Genomic DNA, 13,341 nt, shown 5'->3' on the forward strand with positions numbered 1-13,341 from the left:
CCTTGAGTGTTTGCACTTTGGAAATTAAATGAATAAATATTCAAAACTGAGAAAGAAAAAAAAAGGGTCTGGTGTTTCGAGACTAAACCTGTGAATATTGTGTTGTGTGAAAAAAGACCAAGTACACACATATAGAAAAAAAAAATCTTGTTTCACCTTTTCTGCTTCAGGATTAACAAGCTGATCCTCTGTTATATATACACATGATACAAAATAAAGGAATATTCTTTAACAAAACACAAGGGCAGAAGACAATAGGAAATAATTACAGCTTCAAAATGAAGAGAAAAACAAGGCTGGGTGCAAATACTAACGACAAAAAGAACCACGATCTGTTTTGTAATCTGCAATGCATGTGTCAATACTTAATTTGACATTTTATAAATCAACAAAAACAAACCAGATGGATATTTTTCTGAATAAAAACTGCAGAATGATCAGAGCTGCAGAGATTTCCGGCCTGTTCTCCCACACGATCGGTGTGTGTGTGTACGCATCTAAAGAGACTCACATTCACTTTAGATACATGAATCCCATCATTAAAATCAGTCACTTGGTTGATGGGGCAAGGACAGTGGGGGAGTTCATGGACGCCCCCTGGTGGTGGTGGCGGCAGCGGCCATGTCCTTATCCTGAATTTGTAAGCTTTAACGGTCCATTAGAATCTAATCAGATTTTCAGTCTGATCCGGCCTCGGCTTCTTTCGCCTTCTTTTTCTTCTTCTTCTTTTTGGTGCTTTCTGTGACCTGTGGACATTTAGAAACAAATTAGCATAAAATGTAAAGATCCCAAACTGCTCACAGGTCAGTGCACATGTAAAGCTCAATTACACTGTAAAAAAAATACAATTTCACTCATGTATGGGTGTTTTGACCCAATCAGTTAAAAAAAAATAAATAAATAGAATTCTCCTGTTTATGTAGAAACCAGTGAACAGTAAATTACTTAGTCTGGATTTGAGCAAGCAAATTTTTTCTTGCTCAAACTCTGGCAACGTCCTAACAACTGGGTTGCCAGATCACAAAATCCTTAAATGCAGTACTAAAGCCCTACCCACTCCAATAAAAAAAATAGGGGGGGGGGGGGGGGGGGGGGGGGGGGAATCTGCACTCAAGCTCATACTGTTGCCCAATTATACAAGCACACTCTTCATTTAGCCTTAAAAGGCTCATTAAGGCTTTTCTTTTTACCAAGATAATAAAAACTGACTTTAGTTCAAACTAAATTGGGTTGTTTTGAATAGGGGGGAAAAAAAAGTTTAACTATTAAGTTAACTATTAGTTTAACAATTAAGTTTTTAATAAACCCTGGTCACCTGGAATGTTTGAGACCTCGGACCCGATCAGATTCTACAAGAATCAATGGAAAGCAAAATTGTCTTTGCTGCTGTGATTCTAAAACCGTGATACGATCTGAACCTTCCCGTAATCCGTTGCGTACTAATAGAAGAGCTCATGTTATGGCTAAACATTCTTTGACTTCCTGTTTGAGAAGGAAAGGGACGAAGGTTGTGTTGAAGTGCTTAATGTCCACTAATGTTAGAGGTTTTGCCACACCCCGAGCAATCTAAACAAATCGGACAGGATGTTAGTGAGCTAACTAAACATACAGAACAGCAAAGAGATTAAGAGAGTCCCATCACTGAAGATGAATTTCCTCATGTGTATAAAGATGACATTCTTGCCCAGTATGAGGAAGCATCACCTCGTACCCGCACTTTAACATGAATAACCCCAGTAGTTCTCAAAAAACGGCAATTTGGGTGATCAAGTTATCAGATACCCATTTAAAACCCTTCAGACATTTCCTAAACCTCTGCCCCTTAGTAATGCTCACCTCTGCTTCTCCTTCCGCTTCCTCTGTGGCTTCTGCGGCTTCCGAGACTTCCTCAGCCAGCTTCATTTTCTTATCTTTCTTCTTTTTCTTCTTCTCCTTTTTCACCTCATCTGACTTTGGGGTTGAGGGCGTGGCCTCGCCTTCGCTTCCGCTCTCGTCACGTTTTCTCTGCGAACAAAAAAAAAAAATTAATGAAATTCAGGGGTTCAATTAAAAAAGGTTTTGAAAATTAAAGCAAAAAAAAAAAAAAATTCTTTAATTGGGAAGGAACGCACCTTCGCTCCTGCCTGATTAGCGTCAGCATCTTCAGCTACTTCTGCTTTAGGTTTATTGCTGGCAAATATGAAAAAAGGGCACATCAGACCATCATTTAACTTGTCAGAGTATATAAAAGACCACGCCCGTTCCCATTTACTGGATGTCCACAGAACCCACAGGCCTGTCGTACACACTGCACACAGAGCTCATGTGGGTCGTGTGTGTTTCTTTAGCAGACAGACTCCCTCTAGAGTCACAGCAGGCTAAAAAGGGATAACAAGTCTGCGTAAACTAGCCGCAGATGCATCCAAAAATATTGTAACGCTCAGGTGTTAAGCACCAAACACTTTCCAAACTCCGAATACAGTCTCAGAGTGCCAATCCATAGCACAATATGGATAAACGGTGCGTACCTGTAGTCCACGTAACCCTCCTTCCAGTCGGACGGCGTGCTCCCGTTCGGCTTGCCGCGTTTATCTAGAAGGCCTTTCTGGATCATCATTTTCTTCTGACTGGCCTGAAAAAGACGCAGCGTGTAAACTTAACTACGCTACTCATGGAAAGAACATGCAATTTGTTATAAAAGCAGCAAATAAGCTAAAGATTTTATTCGCCTTACCTTCGGCCCTAAGCCCCATTTGCGTGGATACGTGTCTCTTTCCATAATCACCCTCTTAATCTTCGCTACGACGCCATGGTCACATGTGGAGATGACCGCCGTCGTCATCAGGGCTACAGCTGAAAAGGGAGGGAAAAAAAAAATAAACTTAATGCTTTTTTTTCCTGTATAGTTTCTATTTAAGGAGGATCAGGATTAAATCCAAGCCATCAGTCAAGGGTGATAGATACTGGGTCATCTTTGCACAGAGTGCTAATGCAGTCTAGAGAACATCATGTGGCTCGGATTAAGACCTCATCTGGGTGTCTATAAAAACACTGCTGTTGGTGTAAATGAGAGTACAGCGGTAACTCGGCATTCGAATATCATCTGGTCTTAAGGTGAAAATGTAATTGCAGGGGTAATAATGTAATTGCAGATAATCCAAAAAAGAAAATTACCAATTTTTACACAACATTTAGGAGACATGTAGAATGAAGTAAAATATGAAATAAATGGACATTAAACCTCCAACCTTAACTTATGATCCCTCTTGGCACTGACTGCTTTAACAACAAACTGAAAATGGCTCCCTTCTCTTCTTGCTACTGTCCTTGTGACTTATGGTGCCACGTCTTTACTAAATCTTGCACAGTGCGTCAGTGGAAAGCAAAGCAGGTTTCTGTAATTTCTTGCAAAATTTCAGTTCTTAAGCCGGAAAAAATCCATGAGAGTGAAAAAGGTCCGTCACCAGTAAGTGGTGGCAGCGCATCATAAAAACTGTTACGCGAAGCTCTTAACACAAAGTGTGTGGTGCCAACGCAATAGCAGTTTTCCAAAAATACCCATGTGGACGAGGTCTAGAGGTAAAATTCGATTCATGAGCAGTAAATATATTACCTGTACAAACTGCTTCTCCTTTAGTTGTAATGACGACGATGTCCTGGTTCACCTCTATACCGTCTTCATACCGCAACACACCTGGGAGCATGATCTTCGCACCATAGCATATAGCGTTAACCTGAAGATCAGAAACGTAGAGATAAATAAACCAGAACGTACGTCACACTATAAGAAGGCTGAAACATGAACAGAAAGAAGGAACACGAACCGCGCTGTCTTTCATGACGATCCTCTTGTGGCTGACAAGCAGCTTCTCCAGAGGGTAGATGACTCTCCTGAGGTAGGTCTCATCCTTGTTGTGGTCAAACTGCCACTGAGCGTCTAGTACGTCATGCATAGAGACCAGACAGTCCTACCAGATAGAACGTGATAATCAATTAATAAGACTGTGCCTGATATGGGGAAAAAAATAAAAATATGAGCCTGTTGGTGAAGATGTAGTAAAGCAGCACGACACTCAGGAAGCGCAGCTCTGATTAAACATCTTCAGCCGTCTAATGTACCAAAGATTAATTACCAGGACTGGGGAAGAAGCCCAGAACTGAACTCAACACTTTGGTTTAGGTGCACAAGCTCCAGGTGGATGTACGTACCTTCTCACCCAGCACTCCGGACCGAACCCTCCTGAGCTCCTGCATCTGCCCTCCGACGCCCAGCAGCAGCCCCAGGTGAACACACAGCGTTCTGATGTACGTCCCCGCCTCACAGCTTACCCAGAAGATACCTGAAGCACATACGCATGCACGTTTTAGGCGCTATGAACAACGTCCGATGTTAACGCAGAAAAAAAAAAAAAAGATGCTGAGCCATCAGCCTTGGGTGATAGATAAGAGATCATCTTTGCACAAAAATAAGTGCTAATGCAATCTAATAAAGCATCATATGGGTCAATTAGGATTAAACAACCACAGCTAATTCTTTTACCAAGTCTTTTCTCTGGGTCATACTCGATAAGCTTGCTCTCATAGATGGTCCTGACTCGGAGCTGTCGCTTCACTGCGGCGATCAGAGGAGGCCGCTGGAACAGAGCTCCAGTCAGACACTCCAGAGCCTGTATGGGAAAGGAAAAAAAAAAAAACTATTTAAATAGAATTTTTCCACCAGAGTACCAAAGCAACTGAAATACTCTGCGATGTGATAGGATCAGTTCCTTTAAATCTTCCTCCATGAATCCTAGCTCTCCGAACCCGCACGTCCTCCAGCATCAGCCGCGACAGTAGAACACTGAGGCGGCGATGAGAAGGCCGGCGGAGAGAGGAGTGCCGGGAGACACTCAGAGAATGGATAAACAGGTTCATCATTTCACATCATCGCACAACGCCCCTTAAATAAACACGGTCTAACACTTACCCTGGCGAGCTGATGTTCGCTCTCTAGCGCATTGTGCAGCCGTACTATGCCCACGTACTCTTTGCCTGAAACACACGGCACAAGAGTAGTGAGGAAAGGCCACTGGGTTTACTGGGTGAGGTCATGCTCACGGGATATGACAAGACTTTATAAACACTAGCCTGAACTGAGGCGCTTCGGGTGCTTTCACACTTGGTGTAGTTAGAATCAGAGTGAATTTGTTTTCACACTTCATGCAATTATACAAGAACAGAAGGAGCAATGAATCAAACCCTGGTGAGGTTGACATCTGACTTTCCCATAAACTAAACACTAACTTTATATTACTTTTTTTAACCCTTCATAGACAGGAAAATATAATGTATTTAAGTAGTTTTAGTGGAATATAATTTATAATGTATACATGTCGCAGTTCGTCTATTATCCTACAGGAACATTAACTATTTACAGACAGCAATTATTTTGCCAAGTTTGTTTATTATTGTAATAAAATCTAGGGGAAAAAATATTGCATTGATAATAAAACTGATACATGCGTGATATCGCAATATAAATCGAACCAGCATTTAGATACTGTAATGATGTTTTTACACTTACACAACACCTCAAAATTATTTAAAAATAGTACATTCTAGAATATGCGCACTGGTTGTATGCATGTACATATAAAGCACCTTTAAATCTTACACCCATATCAAAGCAAAGCTTTACATCTGCATTTATTACTTATTGTAAATACATGACTTGTGCTTTGTACTTTAGATAAGGACAATGAAGCCGAGTCTAATCCAAAGCACAGCGCTGACATGACGTGACGCATCCTAAAGATTTAACCCCATAAATAAAAAATCTTTGCACCTAAATTGCGGAGTGTTGTATTGAATACACGATGTGTTGATTTTTCCGTCAGTGTTGAAGTTATACATGGAAGACTCAATCAACATGTCGCTCAGGCAGGGTTTGAGTAATTTACATGCAACGAGAAATCCGAAATTTAAAATGTCCCTCTGATTCAGAGCAGACCAAGTGTTATGAAAGCACCCTGAGGTTTAATAAAAAATAATAATAAAAAAAAAAGCGAGCGCATGAGAAAATCTGTCTCACCTGCGCTCTGCTGAGATTTGACCAATCGCGTCGCTCGGTCGATGCAGACGATCAGACAGCCTGTGACCTTTGGGTCGAGCGTCCCGCTGTGGCCCGTCTTCTCCACACGCAGGATCCGCTTGATCCACGCGACCACTTCATGAGAGGACGGGTTAGCTGGCTTGTCCAAGTTTATAAAACCAGATCTAAAAAAATAAATAAGGAAACAAAAAATATATATAAAGATTTGTCAAAAGGGGGAAAAAAATAAAAAAATTTCAGCATTTACGAGGAGGCATTGTTAGCAGCCATCAGTCTTGGGTGATAGATACGAGGTCATCTTTGCACAGAGTGCTAATGCCGTCTAAATCACATCATGTGGCTTCGACCAAACTGGAGGATGATTACTGAGAGACGGGTTTACCTGACGTAATCGTTGATGGTCCGTTTTAGTGGATTTGACCCGTGTGGCAGAGGCGTGTAGTGTGCCGTCCTGATGTTCAGCTTGTCAAAGTTCTAAACAGTATTTCAATCAAGCAAACAATGAATGAAAACATGGATTTCATAATGTAAGCATTAAACCAACTAACAACAAAACAGGAGGTTTTGGAAGCATGCGATCAGATTGTGCGACTGACATTCTCTTAGCGCCTGGCCCCATCCCTCTGCATCTGCTGGCCCAAATATGCAACCTGACCATGCCAGCAGAACCCCAACATCCAAAATGGACTGAAGCGGCTGCAGAGGGTCCGAACCGGCCGTGCTCAAACTGGGAGTGATCATCACAAGCATGCAGAGTCAGCCCACATAGAAACAAACTGGTTAAAAACCCTGAGCTCACCTTGAGCAGCAAAGGCCACTGGGACGTGTCGAGTTTGGCAACCTTGGATTCGGGCCTGATGAGAAAATCGCCCATTTCTTGGATTTCCTGTCAAAGAAAAAAAGAGAAAAAAAGGCTCTTGTTAATATGCTTTTCAAAACAAATACAAACAAGGTCAAATTCTGAAGTGAGAGTTTAAAAGAAGTGCAGGTTATATGCTGAAACATTTGCTGCAACATGACTGCATATTCCAGAGACTGACAATAAGTTCAACCCCGAAACAGAAGAACCTGTCCAAGTGCTCACTGTATAGGGTGGAAGCTTTAAAATGGGACCGCAACCTAGGCAGAGTTTTATTGTGTAGAACACACTCCAACAACTTGTACCATTACTATTCAAGGATCTTGTGTATATAACTTAAATAATCACACTAATTTATCAAAATGTTACTATGATAATGTTTTTGGAATAACGTCGGATCAACACAGCCGGCTCAGAGACCGGCAGCTTTCATTCAGAAATGTTAAGTCCGACATTCGCTTCAAGTGTTTATTTAAAAACACCCCACCCATTAAAACGTGCCAACAAATCTGTTCTGTGCATGTTCTAAACCATGCTACCTACTATTGAAACATGCTACTGAACAAACTGCCAAAGTGTTGTTTTTATTGCTCGATTTAAACACAAATCATGTACACGGCAGTTCTGCCAGTTTTTGTAATCTCGTAAATTTATCACCAAGTTATCTTTCTACTTCTATACTTAGTAGATTAGTAAACTAGTAAGACGTTTAAAGAGCATCGATTATAGACAAAGTAAAGAGACTTAAACTAAGTTCCTGCTTATTCTGTGCATTTATCTAAACAGTGTTCGGTTCTGAGACCAAATTAATACACGTTTGCATTTGAGGTACTATAGTATTCCTCTATAATCCTACAGGTGGTGCATTCTAAACTAACTGTGCGCTAGGAGCAAATTATTTGCTAAATTAGTTTACAATTACAATAAACAACTTAATATAAAATCAAAATATTTATAAAATTGTAATGTTTACAGAATTGCAATACAAATTAATTGGGTGATCCCATTTTTTTCTTCACTAAAAATTTGAAAACAACCTGAATCAAGAATTGAAAGTACAAAAATCAATGTAGGAAAAAGAAAAGAGGAAAGAAAAAAAAAAATGTATACCCCAACTTCTTCATCTGAAATCTTTGATTTCTTCTTCTTCTTTTCTGAGGAGAAAAAGTACGACGTTGATTAATCACACAAACGTTTATCTTCCTTAGACTGCAGAAATATAATGGTGCTGAAAATGAAAATTATTACCAAAAAACAAACAAAAAAAAATAATTAGTTAAAATGATTCAGGACTGAAACTCGACATCCGGGGCTTAAAATGGGCGCGAGCACGTGGCTCACACCAGGTCCACGTGGTGCAAAGACAAGACTTATTTCTCTGTCCTTAAGCTGTTTTTTATTTTTTTTTAAACCTTCTTTAACATTACATCATACACATCTGTAAAGTTATTATTTATTCCTCGATGTACGTACCTATTTAATTAATTAATTGCATATGGGGGAAAAGTGTGACTAGTTAATCTGGGCAAGTGCACAATTTATGCACATCATTTCAAAACTTTGGACGAAAAAGAAAACATTCCTATCGCATTTTTAATATAATAAAGCAAGCCATTAATCTGTTAAATTAATCAATCCATCAATGCAAACCTCTAAGCATGCAGAGGGGAGTTAATCAACACCTTCTTTCAAATGCATTAAATCAAAAAAATGTCCAATTCGCATTTAAAACAGATGATATTCTCACAAATATCATAAATTCAGCTGAAAATCGTGTTTATTTTACTAAACAAACAGCTTTAAAAGGAGAATGGACTCGCACGCGCCATGCTGCTGCCTGCTTCCCCAACACACATTAATCAAAATTTATCTGATTAATAGTTACAACTAACAAAAAAACACCAGTATGATTGGTTAATACAAACCCCAAGATATTTTTCTATTTAAAATGCAGTTTCAAAGCCATTTTAATATCATAAAAAGAGTTTTGTAAGAGCACGTACTTTCTGAGTCCGCCATCTTCACGTCTGTGCGCCTGCAGAGAGAACACGTGTGAGGATCTGCGCATGCGTAAATACAGCCTCATGGTCGCTCTCGCGACGTTTTGAAGTCTCGCGAGAAAAGGGCAGAGCCTCCATGTGTCTCCTCCTCTGTCAGCTTGTGAGTGTGTGAGAGAGAGTGTGTGTGTGGTTGTACATGTACATGAAATAAAATACTTTTTTTCAAATGGTGTAAGATTATAGGTCAGGGAAAGAAAAATAATATGATGTATATTATAGTTATATAATATTAATAATATTGTCATATCATTATTATTACATTATAATATCAATATAAAGCAATACGTGTAGTATTAAAATATTTATACAGGTTTGTCTTTTCTTGAAGTGTGTATACTGTGGACATATCCGAAAACCCAAATACAGTACACAGTTTGAAGTCTGAAGCTTCACCATTCACACACTGACAAGGGGTCCATACACACACACACACACACACACAGAGTCCGCCAAAAAATCTATACACTCTCACTCACTCTCTATTGTCTCTACTGCTTTATCCTAGACAGAGTGCCAATCTATCGCAGCGCACACACATACACACACTTACACATTCATACACTACTGGCACTTTTGGGGAATTAGACTAAGGTGCATGTGTTTGGAGTGTGGGACTAAACCGGAGTACCTCCATGCAAACTACATGCACACAAAGGCAGGAATAAACCTGGCCGGGAATCGAACCCGTACCCTGGAGATGCAAGTGCTAGCCACTGTGCTGCCAAATGTATACACCTTCAGGAAAAAAAGAAAAATAGTATGATGGGTTTTTTTTAGCAGATGAGCTCTGTTCCATGTGTACTTCACAGGGTGCTTCCTACTCCCTGCTCCATGTGTAGGAAATGTCAATGATGATAACTGGCCCCAACAAAATTCCACCATTTGGAACTCTCTGCAACATCACCAATACAGACATCACTTCCTCTGTGTGTTACCATGGTAACATAAGAACCCCAGATACCTGTCGCTGCTGCTGAGGAAATTTTACACTACACACATTATATCTTACAGTGGTGTGAAAAACTATTTGCCCCCTTCCTGATTTCTTATTCTATTGCATGTTTGTCACACAAAATGTTTCTGATCATCAAACACATTTAACTATTAGTCAAAGATAACACAAGTAAACACAAAATGCAGTTTTTAAATGATGGTTTTTATTATTTAGGGAGAAAAAAAATCCAAACCTACATGGCCCTGTGTGAAAAAGTAATTGCCCCCTGAACCTAACAACTGGTTGGGCCACCCTTAGCAGCAATAACTGCAATCAAGCGTTTGCGATAACTTGCAACGAGTCGTTTACAGTGCTCTGGAGGAATTTTGGCCCACTCATCTTTGCAGAATTGTTGTAATTCAGCTTTATTTGAGGGTTTTCTAACATGAACCGCCTTTTTAATAGGATCTAATCTCAATAGGATTCAGGTCAGGACTTTGACTAGGCCACTCCAAAGTCTTCATTTTGTTTTTCTTCAGCCATTCAGAGGTGGATTTGCTGGTGTGTTTTGGGTCATTGTCTTGCTGCAGCACCCAAGATCGCTTCAGCTTGAGTTGACGAACAGATGGCCGGACATTCTCCTTCAGGATTTTTTGGTAGACAGTAGAATTCATGGTTCCATCTATCACAGCAAGCCTTCCAGGTCCTGAAGCAGCAAAACAACCCCAAACCATCACACTACCACCACCATATTTTACTGTTGGTATGATGTTCTTTTTCTGAAATGCTGTGTTACTTTTACGCTAGATGTAACGGCCAAAAAGTTCAACTTTTGTCTCGTTGGTCCACAAGGTATTTTTCCCAAAGCCTTGGCAATCATTGAGATGTTTTTTAGCAAAATTGAGACGAGCCTTAATGTTCTTTTTGCTTAAAAGTGGTTTGCGCCTTGGAAATCTGCCATGCAGGCCGTTTTTGCCCAGTCTCTTTCTTATGGTGGAGTCGTGAACACTGACCTTAATTGAGGCAAGTGAGGCCTGCAGTTCTTTAGATGTTGTCCTGGGGTCTTTTGTGGCCTCTCGGATGAGTTGTCTCTGCGCTCTTGGGGTAATTTTGGTCGGCAGGCCACTCCTGGGAAGGTTCACCACTGTTCCATGTTTTTGCCATTTGTGGATAATGGCTCTCCCTGTGGTTCGCTGGAGTCCCAAAGCTTTAGAAATGGCTTTATAACCTTTACCAGACTGATAGATCTCAATTACTTTTGTTCTCATTTGTTCCTGAATTTCTTTGGATCTTGGCATGATGTCTAGCTTTTGAGGTGCTTTTGGTCTACTTCTCTGTGTCAGGTAGCTCCTATTTAAGTGATTTCTTGATTGAAACAGGTGTGGCAGTAATCAGGCCTGGGGGTGACTACAGAAATTGAACTCAGGTGTGATAAACCACAGTTAAGTTATTTTTTAACAAGGGGGGCAATCACTTTTTCACACAGGGCCATGTAGGTTTGGATTTTTTTTCTCCCTTAATAACGTAAACCTTCATTTAAAAACTGCATTTTGTGTTCAATTATGTTATCTTTGACTAATAGTTAACGGTTTTTGATGAGCAGAAACATTTAAGTGTGACAAACATGCAAAAGAATAAGAAATCAGGAAGGGGGCAAATAGTTTTTCACACCACTGTATATAGCCTAGTAATTTGTTTAAAAAAAGTTAATAATGAAATGAAATAAAAATATGGTGCTGTATACATTACATTTAAATATTTATTATTACTATTATCGAGGACGACATCGTATTAATAGGACACAATCATTTAAATTTTATTAAATAAATAAATTTAAAAAATCCTTAGCATTATGTAGGCTAGTCATCTGTAAATTAATCAAATAATTTATTTACAATTTATACACATTTCAACAGTATGTGTACAGTATGTAAACAATTCACTTTAACATTAAAGTATAACATTAGATAGCACTATGATTACAAATATAATATAGAGAAATAATAATAAATAAAACACTAAATACATATATAAAATAAAAAATGTAGTAAATCAAAATTTAAATACTATTCATCATATCGATATAAAATTCATTACTATCATTCTTATTATTTTGATTCATACACATTTACATTTAATACAAACTTATAATTCTTTTGATTGTGTAAAGCTGCTTTGCGACAATGACAATTGTTAAAAGCGCTTGAATTAAATTAAATTGAATTAATATTAATACATTGTTATTATTTTTTTGTGTTGCAAGTAGATAAAGTCACAAAGAAAACGATGTCATTTCGGGAATGTTGCAGAAAATGTACATTTATGAATATAATATTTTCCCAATAAAATAATTCAATTTAATTAAATTAAATTTTATTTATATAGCGCTTTTAACAATAATCATTAACTCAAAGCTGCTTCACAAAAATGAAAAGAAAATATAAAAAAGAAAATTCATGGAAGTGTGTATGTGTAAGAAAAATGTATTCAGATAATAATGAGATGAATGAATGAATGATGAGTGAAATGTCTCTGATGAGCAAGCCGAGGGTGACGGCGACGGTGGCAAGGAAAAACTCCCTGAGATGGCAATAGGAAGAAACCTTGAGAAGAACCAGACTTAACAGGGAACCCATCCTCATCTGGGTGATAACGGATAGAAATTATATAACATCATGTGTGTTGTGCAGCTGAAAGTTCCATATAACAGAAGTTCTTTAAATTAACATGAAGTCCAGTTCAGCACAGGGAGTCAGTAGGTGCAGAGGGCAGATGGGGTCTGGATCACTGGGAGCACAGGAGCAGGATGTGTAGCTCCAACCATAATAAGGCAGAATCCAGCTGGAGCTGGTCCTTCTCTGGATGCCTCAGGATCCTCGCAGGGTTGGCCTTTGTCTACTGAAGCTGGTACAATCTCCAGATGCCTCGGGATGGGTAGAAAAATACAGAACAGATGGAGAGAATTAGCGTAGTTGCCATTCAGGATAGATGTACTGGAGTATGAGGTTATGGGAGGAGTTACTGTAAGTGTATGCCAGGTTAAAAAGATGCGTCTTGAGTCTACTTTTAATCTGATTACATTATCTATATATGCTATGTTATTTTTACAACGAGAAAAATAACAAAATAGAACACACATAGTTACCGTAAGTCAATGTTTACATTCGATTTCAATAAGTGAGACCAAAATTCCTATACAAGGGGACTGCGAGATGCTTCTGTTAAAGTTAAGCCTTTATTTGTCACATATACATTACAGCACAGTGAAATTCCTTTCTTCGCATATCCCACCGTAACTGGGGTCAGAGCGCAGGGTCAGCCATGATACAGCGCACCAGGAGCAGATAGGTTTAAGGGCCTTGCTCAAGGGCACAACAGTGGCAACCTGTTTCATTTAAACGGAACAATCAACTGACAT

At 39.2% G+C, this 13,341-nt stretch overlaps 1 protein-coding gene and 4 non-coding genes across 5 annotated transcripts; all 5 read right to left on the reverse strand.

The window, feature by feature from the left end:
- Window positions 1-132: 132 nt before the first annotated feature.
- Window positions 133-8,988, reverse strand: dkc1 (dyskeratosis congenita 1, dyskerin). The gene is made up of 15 exons (XM_053478490.1): window positions 8,933-8,988; window positions 8,040-8,083; window positions 6,870-6,956; window positions 6,453-6,544; window positions 6,050-6,234; window positions 4,946-5,010; window positions 4,520-4,646; window positions 4,189-4,319; window positions 3,804-3,947; window positions 3,593-3,713; window positions 2,714-2,832; window positions 2,508-2,611; window positions 2,112-2,169; window positions 1,837-2,004; window positions 133-746 (listed from the first exon to the last, which is right to left on the reverse strand). Exons 1-15 carry the CDS (start codon window positions 8,946-8,948, stop codon window positions 678-680), a joined length of 1,530 nt encoding a protein of 509 aa, XP_053334465.1. The 5' UTR covers window positions 8,949-8,988; the 3' UTR covers window positions 133-677.
- LOC128508106 (small nucleolar RNA SNORD83) lies at window positions 2,918-2,994 on the reverse strand. The gene has a single exon (XR_008355865.1). It is a non-coding gene; the product is annotated as a small nucleolar RNA SNORD83 (small nucleolar RNA).
- Window positions 4,017-4,156, reverse strand: LOC128508117 (small nucleolar RNA SNORA36 family). Its single transcript, XR_008355876.1, has one exon. It is a non-coding gene; the product is annotated as a small nucleolar RNA SNORA36 family (small nucleolar RNA).
- On the reverse strand, window positions 4,400-4,482 carry LOC128508108 (small nucleolar RNA SNORD83). The gene has a single exon (XR_008355867.1). It is a non-coding gene; the product is annotated as a small nucleolar RNA SNORD83 (small nucleolar RNA).
- Window positions 6,335-6,411, reverse strand: LOC128508107 (small nucleolar RNA SNORD83). Its single transcript, XR_008355866.1, has one exon. It is a non-coding gene; the product is annotated as a small nucleolar RNA SNORD83 (small nucleolar RNA).
- Window positions 8,989-13,341: the final 4,353 nt, after the last annotated feature.

The sequence above is a fragment of the Clarias gariepinus genome, chromosome 19 (assembly GCF_024256425.1).
Source record: "Clarias gariepinus isolate MV-2021 ecotype Netherlands chromosome 19, CGAR_prim_01v2, whole genome shotgun sequence".
Taxonomy (NCBI): Eukaryota; Metazoa; Chordata; class Actinopteri; order Siluriformes; family Clariidae; genus Clarias; species Clarias gariepinus.